General features: G+C 37.7%; 1 protein-coding gene across 6 annotated transcripts in view; it reads right to left on the bottom strand.

Annotated features, from left to right (window-relative positions):
• The window catches only part of LOC133652577 (nuclear receptor corepressor 2-like), a 212,767-nt gene that overhangs the window by 78,218 nt on the left and 120,285 nt on the right, over positions 1-14,264 (bottom strand). For all 6 annotated transcript variants that reach the window (XM_062051491.1, XM_062051494.1, XM_062051495.1 and 3 more), the window contains exons 10-14: positions 12,605-12,777; positions 12,373-12,466; positions 6,973-7,151; positions 4,856-4,910; positions 4,670-4,768 (exon numbers count right to left, since the gene is read on the bottom strand). In XM_062051491.1, the coding sequence (XP_061907475.1) occupies positions 4,670-4,768; positions 4,856-4,910; positions 6,973-7,151; positions 12,373-12,466; positions 12,605-12,777 (600 nt within the window). The remainder of the gene's footprint in view (positions 1-4,669; positions 4,769-4,855; positions 4,911-6,972; positions 7,152-12,372; positions 12,467-12,604; positions 12,778-14,264) is intronic.

Genomic DNA, 14,264 nt, shown 5'->3' with positions numbered 1-14,264 from the left:
TACTTTGCACCGTTGTATTATTTGTACTCTGCACGAATGCTGTTCGCCATGTCAAAGATGTGAAAGTTTGATTGAATGATTGAAAGATTTATTGTTAATAAATGGGACGCTTTGCGTTCCCAAACAGTCATCTCTGTCCCGACAATTTGATTGATTGATTGAGACTTTTATTAGTAGGTTGCACAGTGAAGTACATATTCCGTACAATTGACCACTAAACACCCGAATAAGTTTTTCAACTTGTTTAAGTCGGGGTCCACTTAAATTGATTCATGATACAGATATATACTACCATATATACTATCATCATAATACAGTCATCACACAAGATAATCACATTGAATTATTTACATTATTTACAATCAGGGGTGTGGAGGGGGGGGGGGGGGTATGGGGGGATGGGGGGGGGTATGGACATCAAGTAGTGGACATAGAGAGAGAGAGAGAGAGAGAGAGAGAGAGAGAGAGAGAGAGAGAGAGAGAGAGAGAGAGAGAGAGAGAGAGAGAGAGAGAGAGATCAGAAGGCATAAGAAAAAGAAAAAGTATCTGCATTTGATTGTTTACATTTGATTATTAGCAATCCGGGGAGGGTGTTAGTTTAGGGTTGTAGCTGCCTGGAGGTGAACTTTTATTGCGGTTTTGAAGGAGGATAGAGATGCCCTTTCTTTTATACCTGTTGGGAGCGCATTCCACATTGATGTGGCATAGAAAGAGAATGAGTTAAGACCTTTGTTAGTTCGGAATCTGGGTTTAACGTGGTTAGTGGAGCACCCCCTGGTGTTGTGGTTATGGCGGTCATTTACGCTAAGGAAGTAGTTTGACATGTACTTCGGTATCAGGGAGGTGTAGCGGATTTTATAGACTAGGCTCAGTGCAAGTTGTTTAACTCTGTCCTCCACCTTGAGCCAGCCCACTTTAGAGAAGTGGGTAGGAGTGAGGTGGGATCTGGGGTGGAGATCTAGAAGTAACCTGACTAGCTTGTTCTGAGATGTTTGGAGTTTAGATTTGAGGGTTTTGGAGGTGCTAGGGTACCAGGAAGTGCATGCATAATCGAAAAAGGGTTGAACGAGAGTTCCCGCCAGAATCCTCAAGGTGCTTTTGTTGACCAGAGAGGAAATTCTGTAGAGAAATCTCGTTCGTTGGTTAACCTTTTTGATTACCTTGGTTGCCATTTTGTCACAGGAAAGGTTAGCCTCTAGAATGGAAGCTAGGTAGGTGACCTCATCTTTCCTGGTGATGACACTGTCACCTACTTTTATGTTGAAGTCATTGACTCTCTTAAGTTTGATGTGGGACCCAAACAGGATGGATTCTGTTTTACCCAAGTGGATGGATAGCTTGTTGTCAGCGAGCCAGGTGCAAGTTCTACAGAGCTCAGCACTGAGGATTTTCTCCACCTGTGACTTGTCCTTGTCTGATACCAGCAAGGCAGAGTCATCCGCAAACAAAAACAATACACAGTCGCATGCCGATGACATGTCGTTTATGTATATTAGGAACAGTAAAGGTCCCAATATACTGCCTTGGGGGACTCCACAGCTCACCGAGAGGGGGGGGGACACGGTGCCGTTCACCTCTACCACCTGCTCCCTCCCCTCCAAGTAAGACTGCATCCAGCTCCAAGAGGTTTTGTTAAATCCGATTGCTCTGAGCTTATCCAACAGTATAGCGTGGTTAACGGTGTCAAAGGCCTTCTGAAGGTCCAGCATGACCATGCCGCAGTATTTGCCCGCGTCCACCTCATGTTTGATGTGGTCGGTCAGATAGAGAAGGCATGTGTCAGTGGAGTGGTTAGTTCTGAAGCCGGATTGGAATTTGTACATGAGTTTATTAGTGGCAAGGTAACTATCAACCTGTTCATAAACTATTTTCTCCATTACTTTCGAAATGGAGCTGAGAATAGAAACAGGTCGGTAGTTGCCAGGTTCCAATTTGCTTCCTTTTTAAAGAGGGGAGTTACTCTTGCTATCTTAAAATCTTTTGGTACTTGGCCTTGTGTAATTGATAGGTTTATTATGTGCGTGATGATCGGGGCAATGATGGAGGCAGAGTCCCTGAGGAATCTGGAGGGAATATTATCAAGGCTGGTGGCCTTGTTAGGGTGGAGCGCGCTCAATTTTTTAAACACCTCATCAGCTGTGACCATTTCTAATTTGAAATCATCGTTGGATACTCCTAGCTTTCTGTAGAAGGCTTTAATGTGTTCTACACCAAAGCGACCAGAGTGGTGGGACAGCTTGTTGACAAGAGTTGCGGCTATGCTGGTGAAAAAAATGTTAAGTCTGCTAGCTACCTCCATTTTGTCTGTAATGAGGGAGTCACCCTCCTTGATGCTGATGTTGGTGAGTCTTGTTTTAAGTTTCTGGCTGCAACCAGGAAGCTGGTTGTTGAGAATTTTCCAGAGCTCACGCGGCTTATTCGTGTTTTCCTCTATTTTGTCGTTAATGTAATTTTTTTTTAAGGATTTAGTCAGGTTGGTTGACTTATTTCTTAATTTATTGCATTGCTTTTTGAGAGGTTTTTTTGAGAGTATTTTTCAGACTATAAATCGCCGTTTTTTTCAGTTTGGCCGGGGGTGCGACTTATACTCAGGAGCGACTTAAGTGTGAAATTATTAACACATTACCGTAAAATATCAAATAATATTATTTAGCTCATTCACGTAAGAGACTAGACGTATAAGATTTCATGAGATTTAGCGATTAGGAGTGACAGATGGTTTGGTAAACATATAACATACAATCCCCTCCGTGGTAGCAGGAACCCCTATATACTACGGTAATTACACATCAAAACCCTGCGGCTTATAGTCGGGTGCGACTTATATATGGAGCAATCTGTATTTTCCCCTAAATTTAGCTGGTGCGGCTTATAGTCAGGTGCGGCTTATAGTCCGGAAATTACGGTACTACTCTGCTTGCATGTCAGCAGACTGGGGTAGATCCTGCTGAAATCTCATGTATTGAATGAATAGAGAATCGTTTTGAATCGGGAAAATATCGTTTTTGAATCAAGAATCGTGTTGAATTGAAAAAAAGTCGATTTTGAATCGAATCGTGACCCCAAGAATCGATATTGAATCGAATCATGGGACACCGAAAGATTCACAGTTTTAGTTTCTTTGCACTAAAATTCCGGTTTACAGAATATTTTGCACTTTAAGTCTATATATTATTATTATCATTATTATTATTTACTTTGTGTAATAAAGTCAAACCATTAAATCCTTAGTAATCTGTGTCTTTTTGTTACAATTTACTTTAATAAACTTTGGAAATAAGTTAAAATCAAGTCGTGGACTTTAACGTGTAAAGCAAATCATGTAAGCAATGATATAATAATAAAATAATCGCTGACTACCGTATTTTTCAGACTATAAATCGCCGTTTTTTTCAGTTTGGCCGGGGGTGCGACTTATACTCAGGAGCGACTTATGTGTGAAATTATTAACACATTACCGTAAAATATCAAATAATATTATTTAGCTCATTCACGTAAGAGACTAGACGTATAAGATTTCATGAGATTTAGCGATTAGGAGTGACAGATGGTTTGGTAAACATATAGCATGTTCTATATGTTATAGTTATTTGAATGACTCTTACCATAATATGTTACGTTAACATACCAGGCACGTTCTCAGTTGGTTATTTATGCCTCATATAACGTACACTTATTCAGCCTGTTGTTCACTATTCTTTATTTATTTTAAATTGCCTTTCAAATGTCTATTCTTGGTGTTGGATTTTATCAAATACATTTCCCCAAAAAATGCGACTTATACTCCAGTGCGACTTATATATGTTTTTTTCCTTCTTTATTATGCCTTTTCGGCCGGTGCGACTTATACTCCGGAGCGACTTATACTCCGAAAAATACGGTAAATCTTTAGTAATCTGTGTCTTTTGTTACAATTTACTTTAATAACCTTTGGAAATAAGTTAAAATCAAGTTGGACTTTTGAACGCGTAAAGCAAATCATCCAAGCAATGGCATAAAATAAAATAATCGCTGACTAGTCAACTCTTAAAGGGGTCCTATTATGCAAAACCAACTTTTTCATTGTTTTTGTGTTTTATGGATCACCATAAGTCCAGAAGAAAATAAAAAATCTAACTATTGAGGCATTGCGGCGATATTTATAAAATAAAATTGCCTTCTTCTAAAATAGTTCTCAACAAGCCGCTTTGAATTTTAGACTTTTGTGACGTATTTGACCAGAGTTACGAAGAGCTTCGCGTGAATCTACCATATTTATTCAGTTGTACTCAATATGTTCTTTATTTTTCTCTATCCTCTTATCATGGGGCAGGGTGGCTCATGCACATGACATGTCCTGCGTATCTAATTGCATCATCATGCACGCTATTTGTCAATACAACACTAAAATTCCTCTTTTAGAGGTTGAGTCATCTTGCAAGTCATTTTTCTTCCAAAAGAAAAGTAGAGCAAAGGTTACTATAATTTGTTGTCGGACTTGTTTTACCAAACGACTATGGCATTGTGCCCGGAGCATTAAGACCGCAACCTCAAAAAATTTAATCAGCTAAAAGTATTCCCATTATTACGAAAAGACAGCTGGCGTCTGACAAGTAAGTATAGAGCTCATGTGCTCTTGGAAATACCAGAGGACATTATTAAGAGTTGTAAACAAGATAGTTGACAATACCTGGCTTCTTCCCCGTCTTCTGTAGTTCCTTCGCACTATGTTCTTATAGTTCTCATTCTTTTTGGTCAAATAATAAAAGAGCACACATTCTGCCACCGTCTGAAAAAAAATTAAAGAAATGTGATTTGCCTGGAAATGTGATTTCCTGATAAGACTGAGTTACACAGGTAAATGCAAAACCCGTACCTTTCTTTCTAGAAAAGATGCGATCAAACCAAAGTTTTTAGGGTGCTGAATAAATCTGTGGGAGGAAGGGAGAAAAATACAACATGAAATACTAGAAAAACAAGCTCTGAGCATTCAAAACCTAACAAAAGAGAATGATTGAATTAAAGATTTATATTTTAATAATATGTCATGCATGCAACCCAATCGAGCTTATATCATTTAGCATCTAAGAAATCAACAACTAATCGATTAAATCGATTATAAAAATAGTTGTCGATTAATTTAGTCATCGATTCGTTGGATCTATGCTATGCGCATGCGCAGAGGCATTGTATTTATTTTTTATTTTTATAAACCTTTATTTATAAACTGCAACATGTACAAACAGCTGAGAAACAATAATCAAAATAAGTATGGTGCTAGTATGCTGTTTTTTTTCAATAAAATACTGGAAAGGATAGAAATGTAGTTTGTCTCTTTTATCCGACTAGTAATCGATTAATCGAAGTAATAATCAACAGATTAATCGATTATCAAATTAATCGTTAGTTGCAGCCCTATATATCACATTCATTTGTTATAGTCCAAGCTTGTAAAGATACATTGAAGATATTTCCGAGGAAAAGCATTTTTAAAAAGTGTTACTCTCGGTGTGCTTCAAAAGCATTTTCCCCATGTGTAAAGAAAAAATGCAATTCTTTGCTTAAAATATCCTGGCCCTTTTATTATGAGCACATAACCAACATTGAGTACAATAATGCTCATCCAGAATTTGGCTAATATGAAATTTTAGAAAGTGTATTCATTTTTTTTAAACAAACTTACAAGTACACTGCAAAAACTGAAATCTAGGTAAGATTAAATATCTCAAATAAGGGTGATATTTGCTCATTTTCTGTCTGATAAGATAATTCTTCTCACTAAGCAGAATTTATGTTAGAGTGTTTAACTTGTCTTAAGGTTTTTGGTCCTAAATTATCTCAGTAAGATATTCTATTATTAGATTGTATGACCTATATTGAGTAAAACATGCTTGAAACTAGAATATCAACTGTTTCAAAGCTGTGTCAACAACATTCACAAGTATAAAACTACTTTTTTAAAGTAATAATTTCTTACTTCAAGCATGAACAAAAAAATCATGATGCCGAGCGCATATCATTGTCAAGATAATGGCACTAGCATTTACTTAATTTAAGAATATTTTTCAACATATTGAGCAAAAAGGTCTCTTTTTTTTCTTCCAAGAAAAGTGCACTTGTTATTAGTGAGAATATACTTATTTGAAGGTATTTTTGGGTTCATTGAGGTTAGCTAATTTTACTTATTTTGGAAAGTCTTGACAAGCCAAATTTTCTTGTTATATTGGCAGATCATTTTGCTTTGTTCAAATAAAATACCCCTAATTTTTTTTTATTTTTTTCTTCTTTTTGAACACTGACTTTTTGCAGTGTATACATAGTTTATTTCACGACCCACTTTTCATATGATTCAATTTCCGAGTGAAATTTGGCCCCGCCCATCGCATACTGTCTTGGTAATCGTACAGCCAAACAATGCGTCTAAATGTAATTATTTAAATTGCTTTAAATGTTTATGTATCAATTGCATTCATCATCTGTATGAATTTCACATTATTTTCTGCATTTATTCTATATTTCTTCAGTACAATATGGTTTGTTATATTATATTTTGGTGTCTGTAATGGATTATTTGGATTTGCATTTTTTCCTAATAAAATTGTATTCAATAAATGTGTTGTATGATTTGGCCCCTCGTCTGAATTTTTGAACAGATTACTAACAAAAACCGAGGTACAACTGTATATCAACGGTGTTTCAATGATACATTTATGACAGGCTGTAGGCTATGGGTCGACAGAGCTCAGGAGTTATAGTGGCCGTAATTTGAAGTTACAGATTTGACCCTGAGCTCCTTCAGGGACCGTGTTATTTATCTTTGAGCAAGACACTAAAAACTCTATTTGCTCTTGATGGTTGCCAACTTGCATGGAAGCCTCCAGTATCATTGTATGAATGGGATGCAAAGCAATAAGTGTCCAGCCCTTCCTACAAACATGCTACACAAATGCACTACATTGACCATCCTGACTTTTACTAAAGAGTTGACCTTACTTCTCTCTGAAAGTGTCCTTTTCTTGCTCGCTCCACATGTTCATGACCTGCCGGTCCTTGTACACCTTCATGGGGTCATCCATCAGTCCATTCATGTTGATGAACTTGATGCGCTGCTGCTCGGCATCAAACAGCATTGGAGGGACGACTGCCAGCTGTCGCATTTGCTTCTCTGTGTTCTGACATTTACACATGACACACACCAGACACAAACACAACATGGACATGAGAACGCTGGTTATCAAGCGGGAAACTCAGAGTTTGAGACTAAGTCATAAATCGGCTGCAACCTTATGGTAGTTTTTAAAGTACTAAAGAGGTCAGAGAGCAAGGGAGGAAGTTAAGCTTCCTCACCACTCTCAGTAGTCTGAGACATGTTCCACATCAAATGTGAACTCTGCACACAGTTACCTTTTCCTTGGACTCTCTAAGAGGTAACTAACTCACATTTAGGGCTGCAACAACTAAACGATTAAATCGATTAAAATTGATTATAAAAATAGTTGCCGTCTAATTTAGTCATCGATTCGTTGGATCTATGCTATGCGCATGCGCAGAGGCTTTTTTTATTTATTTGTTTTTTATAAACCTTTATTTACAAACTGCAACATCTAAGAACAGCTGAGAAACAATAATCAAAATAAGTATGGTGCCAGTATGCTGGTTTTTTTCAATAAAATACTGTAAAGGATAGAAATGTAGTTTGTCTCTTTTATCCGATTATTAATCGATCAATCGAAGTAATAATCGACAGATTAATCGAATTTAAAATTAATTGTTAGTTGCAGCCCTACTCACATCATATGCTTATTTTGAAAATGTAGTTTTGTTTGTAGATTACCGTATTTTTCGGAGTATAAATCGCACCGGCCGAAAATGCATAATAAAGAAGGAAAAAAACATATATAAGTCACATTTTTTTGGGGAAATTTATTTGATAAAACCCAACACCAAGAATAGACATTTGAAAGGCAATTTAAAATAAATAAAGAATAGTGAACAACAGGCTGAATAAGTGTACGTTATATGAGGCATAAATAACCAACTGAGAACGTGCCTGGTATGTTAACGTAACATATTATGGTAAGAGTCATTCAAATAACTATAACATATAGAACATGCTATACGTTTACCAAACAATCTGTCACTCCTAATTGCTAAAACCCATGAAATCTTATATGTATAGTCTCTTACGTGAATGGGCTAAATAATATTATTGGATATTTTACGGTAATGTGTTAATAATTTCACACATAAGTCGCTCCAGAGTATAAATCGCACCCCCGGCCAAACTATGAAAAAAACTGCGACTTATAGTCCGAAAAATACGGTATATGCAATCTGTTGTGTTCCCTAATTTTCAGTGTACATAAATGAAGGTGTGTGTTGCTGAGCCACATAATCTGGACTGGACCTGGTTTTAAAGGCCTACTGAAACCCACTACTACCGACCACGCAGTCTGATAGTTTATATATCAATGATGAAATCTTAACATTGCAACACATGCCAATACGGCCGGGTTAACTTATAAAGTGCAATTTTAAATTTCCCGCCACACTTCCGGTTGAAAAAGCCTTCGAAGGATGACGTATGCGCGTGACGTAGCCCGAGGAACAGAGGTATGCCTTCTCCATTGAATACAATACAAAAAAGCTCTGTTTTCATTTCATAATTCCACAGTATTCTGGACATCTGTGTTGGTGAATCTTTTGCAATTTGTTTAATGAACAATGGAGGCTGCAAAGAAGAACGTTGTAGGTGGCTGTAGCAACAGAATGACCACTTACTCGGATAGCAGACGCCTAGCCGATGCTAGCAGACGCCTAGCCGATGCTAGCAGACGCCTAGCCGATGCTACCAGACGCCTAGCCGATGCTAGCAGACCCACCGCACGGATGATCTGGTGAAGTCCTTCGTCGCGCCGTCAATCGCTGGAACGCAGGTGAGCACGGGTGTTGCTGAGCAAAGCAGATGAGGGCTGGCTGGCGTAGGTGGAGCGCTAATGTTTTTATCATAGCTCTGTGAGCTCCGGTTGCTAAGTTAGCCTTAGCGTCGTTAGCAACAGCATTGTTAAGCTTTGCCAGGCTGAGATCTAATAACCGTGTAGTTACATGTACATGGTTTAATAGTATTGTCAATCTTCTGTCTATCCTTCCAGTCAGGGATTTATTTATTTTGTTTCTATCTGCATTTGAGACAGATGCTATCACGTTAGCTCATGCTAAAGATGCTAAAGAGCTTCGTCAATGTATTGTCGTGGAGATAAAAGGCACTGTAATGTCCATTTCGGGTTCTCGACTCTCATTTTCAAGAGGATATAGTATCCGAGGTGGTTTAAAATACAAATCCGTGATCCACAATAGAAAAAGGAGAGAGTGTGGAATCCAATGAGCCAGCCTGTACCTAAGTTACGGTCAGAGCGAAAAAAAATATGTATTTCACTGCATTCTAGTCCGTCACTCTAACGTTCCTCGTCCACGAATCTTTCATCCTTGCTCAAATTAATGGGGTAATCGTCACTTTCACAGTCCGAATAGCTCTAGCTGCGTTGAAAACAATAGGAAAATATGAGGGAGTGAACAACTGACAACGTCACACTACTTCCGGTAGGGGCAAGGTTTTTTTTTATCAGAGACCAAAAGTTGCGAACTTTATCGATGTTGTTCTATACTAAATCCTTTCAGCAAAAATATGGCAATATCGCAAAATGATCAAGTATGACACATAGAATGGATCTGCTATCCCCGTTTAAATAAAAAAAATTCATTTCAGTAGGCCTTTAAGAACCCTTCAAACAATCTAACTTTATTGACACCTGGTCTGGTGAAGATAAGGTCCTTTTTTAAAAAAAATAAAATAAGATAAGATAAATAAATAAAAAACATGTTCTTGAATAAAAAAGAAAGTAAAACAATATAAAAACAATTACATAAAAAATAGTAATTAATGAAAATGTTAGTGGACCAGCAGCACACACAATCATGTGTGCTTCAAGGACTGTATCCCTTGCAGACTGTAGTGTTTTATATTGTAGGAACCAGAAATTTAATAACAGAAAGAAACAACCCCTTTTGTGTGAATGAGTGTAAAAATAAATAAATAAATAAATAAATACATTTAAAAAAAATCACATTATATCAAATAACACCTATGTCAGGAATGGTTGAGTGTGCCTTTAGTGAAAGGAAATGCTCAAATAAAAAGTGGGAGAAAGTGGCAGGGTATGTTAAACCGCTTGCCTGGTGGAGGGGCAGTAATACCCACGGTAGGATGTGAAATTCAGCATAGGCGGTCTATTCACATCTTTCACACAGTAGATTTGTCTAGAAAAAATAAAAAGTAGGAATGGGCATTGGATGAAATATTACGTAAATTGAAGAAAAAAAACAACATGGAATTAGCACAGGTTTGTGATTTTGAATTAAGGGCAAAATTATTTTTCAAAATATACTGAATGAGGATGTGCAAAGTGTATGAAAATAGACTAACTGAACTTTTTTGTGATGTTGAGAATACACATAATTTGATGACGTGATACAATAGGATTACACACTTTATATGGCGTCTACCAGTCTCTGTTGTGGTGCATTAACTTTGCCAAAAAACAGAGTATTTTGTAATTGAATAATTTGGTACAAAATAACCATGCAACAAATGTGCCTCTCTTCCAAGCAGCTGTGAACTATTTGTTCTGTCATCAACAGTGACCTCTGCTGATTGCTGGCTCAGTGTAAAATCAATTATGCAACATTTACTTTTTGACATAAGAACTTCATCAAATTAATTGATGATCAACCTAGGTTAATGAAAATAATAAATAAAAAAACGAGGCAACAAAAGTAAAATTGACTTATGTATATTAGCTTCCACTCTTCTCTATAAATAATGAACGTAATAGGTGACCTAATCCACATTTGTACTTTGTTATGTGCGCTGACGTTTCCCTGGAATGTAATTTCCTGAAAAAGGACCAACAAGGTATTTATTCTATTCTTAATGCTACAGTTGTGGTCAAAAGTTAATAATGTCATGGCTGTCTTGAGTTTCCAATCATTTCTACAACTCTTATTTTTTTTGTGATAGAGTGATTGGAGCACATACTTGTTGGTCACAAAAAACATTCATGAAGTTTGGTTCTTTTATGAATTTATTATGGGTCTACTGAAAATGTGAGCAAATGTGCTGGGTCAAAAGTATACATACAGCAATGTTAATATTTGGTTACATGTCCCTTTGCAAGTTTCACGGCAATAAGACACTTTTGGTAGCCATCCACAAGCTTCTGGTTGAATTTTTGACCACTCCTCTTGACAAAATTGGTGCAGTTCAGCTAAATTTGTTGGTTTTCTGACATGGACTTGCTTCTTCAGCATTGTCCACACGTTTAAGTCAGGACTTTGGGAAGGCCATTCTAAAACCTTAATACTAGCCTGATTTAGCCATTCCTTTACCACTTTTGACATGTGTTTGGGGTCATTGTCCCCAACCTCTGGGCTGATGATTTTACGTTGTCCTGAAGAATTTGGAGGTAATCCCCCTTTTTCATTGTCCCCTTTACTCTTTGTAAAGCACCAGTTCCATTGGCAGCAAAACAGGCCCAGAGCATAATACTACCACCACCATGCTTGACGGTAGGAATGGTGTTCCTGGGATTAAAGGCCTCACCTTCTCTCCTCCAAACATATTGCTGGGTATTGTGGCCAAACAACACAATTTTTGTTTCATCTGACCACAGAACTTTCCTCCAGAAGGTCTTATCTTTGTTCATGTGATGTCAGATGAAACAAACCCCAAACACACGTCAAAAGTGGTAAAGGAATGGCTAACTCAGGCAAGAATTAAGGTTTTAGAATGGCTTTCCCAAAGTCCTGACTTAAACGTGTGGACAATGCTGAAAAAACAAGTCCATGTCAGAAAACCAACAAATTTAGCTGAACTGCACCCATTTGACAATCATTGGTACTTTAATCTTTAATCTTAATCTTTGTCAAGAGGAGTGGTCAAAGGACCTGTAACCAAATATTAACATTCTTTATAAAGCTGTCCTCTAATTGTTGCCATGCACCGAGTAGTTTCTCATACTTGTGTTACTTATTTTATCAAGATGTACTTACTCTACTTAATTATTTGAAACAAATACTCAAACCACATTACAGTCTTCTGGTCCCTGCAATTGCTCTTTTTATAGGGCGGTCTTCAAATAGTCAAAGATTCGACTCAAAAGAGTTTGATTCGACTATCAACCTCAGTCTGTTTTTTTCCCCCATTATCTCCCAGACCCACGCTTCCAGGACATTCCACTACAACAAAACAAAACTTCCAGGCTACAAAAGTGAACATTTGACATTGTGAATACACTGCAAGTCAAGGGACACACCAATGCTGGCAGAAAAGCTCACCTCGTGCTCTGATATTCCGTCAATGATCTCAGAGACCTCATGTTCACTGCGCGCCGCAGAAGAGGCCAATCCACTTCCTCGCTGCCCGACACGGCTACAACGACATTTAATACAAAAATAAGAGAAGAATGCACAATTCATTCTGCGACCGAGCAACCTGCACTGCACAATGTAACAATTTCACAAGCAGCATGAATTGATGAAGTCTATTGCAGATGTAATTCCAGCTCACCTCTGCATTCGTTCCTGCAACTCTCTCTGCTTGCGGATCTCTGGGAACTGTTTCTCGTAGTACTCCCGCACCTTGCTCTCCTTGGCTCGGCGCCGGGGGTTGTTTTCAATGCGCTCCACCTTCTTCTCCCAGGCTTCCATCATTTGGTCATAGCGCTGGCAGAACTTCTGTTCCTAAATTGCCACATATGAAGCAGGGAGCAGCTCGTTATAAACGTGGCGTACATGTGGCTCTTCCTTTACCTCCTTGCTTTTCGCCCACCTTTGCCAGCAAGAGTCTTCAATAAAGGTAAACGGGATGTTAAATGTTCATTTATCCATTTCATTCGTCGTTTGTATGTATTTCACATTATTTTCTGCATGTAACATTATAATTATTCTTTATAGAATGTGTTTTGTGTTAATGTTTTTGGTTGTCTGGACCTGATTAAATGGATATATATTATTTATTGTGGAAACATTGCTTTGGTTTTCGTTCATATCGGTTTCCGTCTGATCTTTTTGAATGGATTACTAATGAAAACCGAGGTATTACTGTGTGACATAATAATAATAAAACATTTTTTTTAAATATCATATACTGCAGATACTGAGTTACTCCTTAAACAGACCTGGGCAAATTAAGGCCCGGGGGCCACATGCGGCCCGTTAAGCTTTTCAATCTGGCCCGCCCGACATTCCCAAATAATTTTTTTAGATCTTTAAGATGGAAACTGTAGCCGTCATTATGATGTGCAGTCATGTTTTCTAATGACCGTGAGTCTTGAACTATACAAAGTATTTCAATGGTTGGAATCTGCGCTTTTGCATTATATACTAGTTACTATGGTAATCTAATTAGTTACGATGGTAATCTAAGTCACAGCAGTTCAGACGAGGCACCAAGCAGTGTGGGTGGGGAGCGTTTCCACAGAGTGTTCCCAGAGCGGCCTGAAATGCAGGTGTCAGGGACAGACGCGGAAGGAGATTTTTACAACAAAGTTCTACAAGAAAAGTGATATTATGTCAGATTGTAGGTGTTTTGGTATTTTTACTCTTCGCGTTCATATTTTGCAGCGTTTGTTGCATTTTGTTGTGTTTCGCTTGATTGTAAATAATGTGGATGGAGAGGGGGTGTGATGTTCATATGTTGTCAATATTCAGTGTTTTATCGTTCATAGTTAATATTGTAAATCCCACATTCTTTATATTCATGTACATTCTGGGTGTCTCATTCAGTAGAACATGTAAAATTCCATTCCGTTTCCTAAGGCGGTCTGTCATAACGTTTTCAGCATTCAATCAGACATTATTGTGAGGTTTTGAATTAGTATTCCTAAAAATAGGACCCAAACACACACACACATATGGTACAGCAGATTGTCACAGCTTATATATGTGTGTGTGTGTGCGTATATTTATATTTATATAAATATATAGATGGATAGATAGATAGATAGATAGATAGATAGATAGATAGATAGATAGATAGATAGATAGATAGATAGATAGATAGATAGATAGATAGATAGATAGATAGATAGATATACTGGCCCCCAGACACATTTTTTTCTTTAAATGTGGCCCCCGAGTCAAAATAATTGCCCAGGCCTGTCCTTAAATAAGCTACAAAGCGGTTGACTGCAAAAATCTAAGCATTCTAAAAACACCAGTCTTTTAGA

Source organism: Entelurus aequoreus, linkage group LG06, assembly GCF_033978785.1.
Source record: "Entelurus aequoreus isolate RoL-2023_Sb linkage group LG06, RoL_Eaeq_v1.1, whole genome shotgun sequence".
In the NCBI taxonomy this organism is placed as follows: domain Eukaryota; kingdom Metazoa; phylum Chordata; class Actinopteri; order Syngnathiformes; family Syngnathidae; genus Entelurus; species Entelurus aequoreus.
Note: the sequence above shows the minus strand (reverse complement) of the source record. Positions and strands in the feature narration are given on the sequence as shown.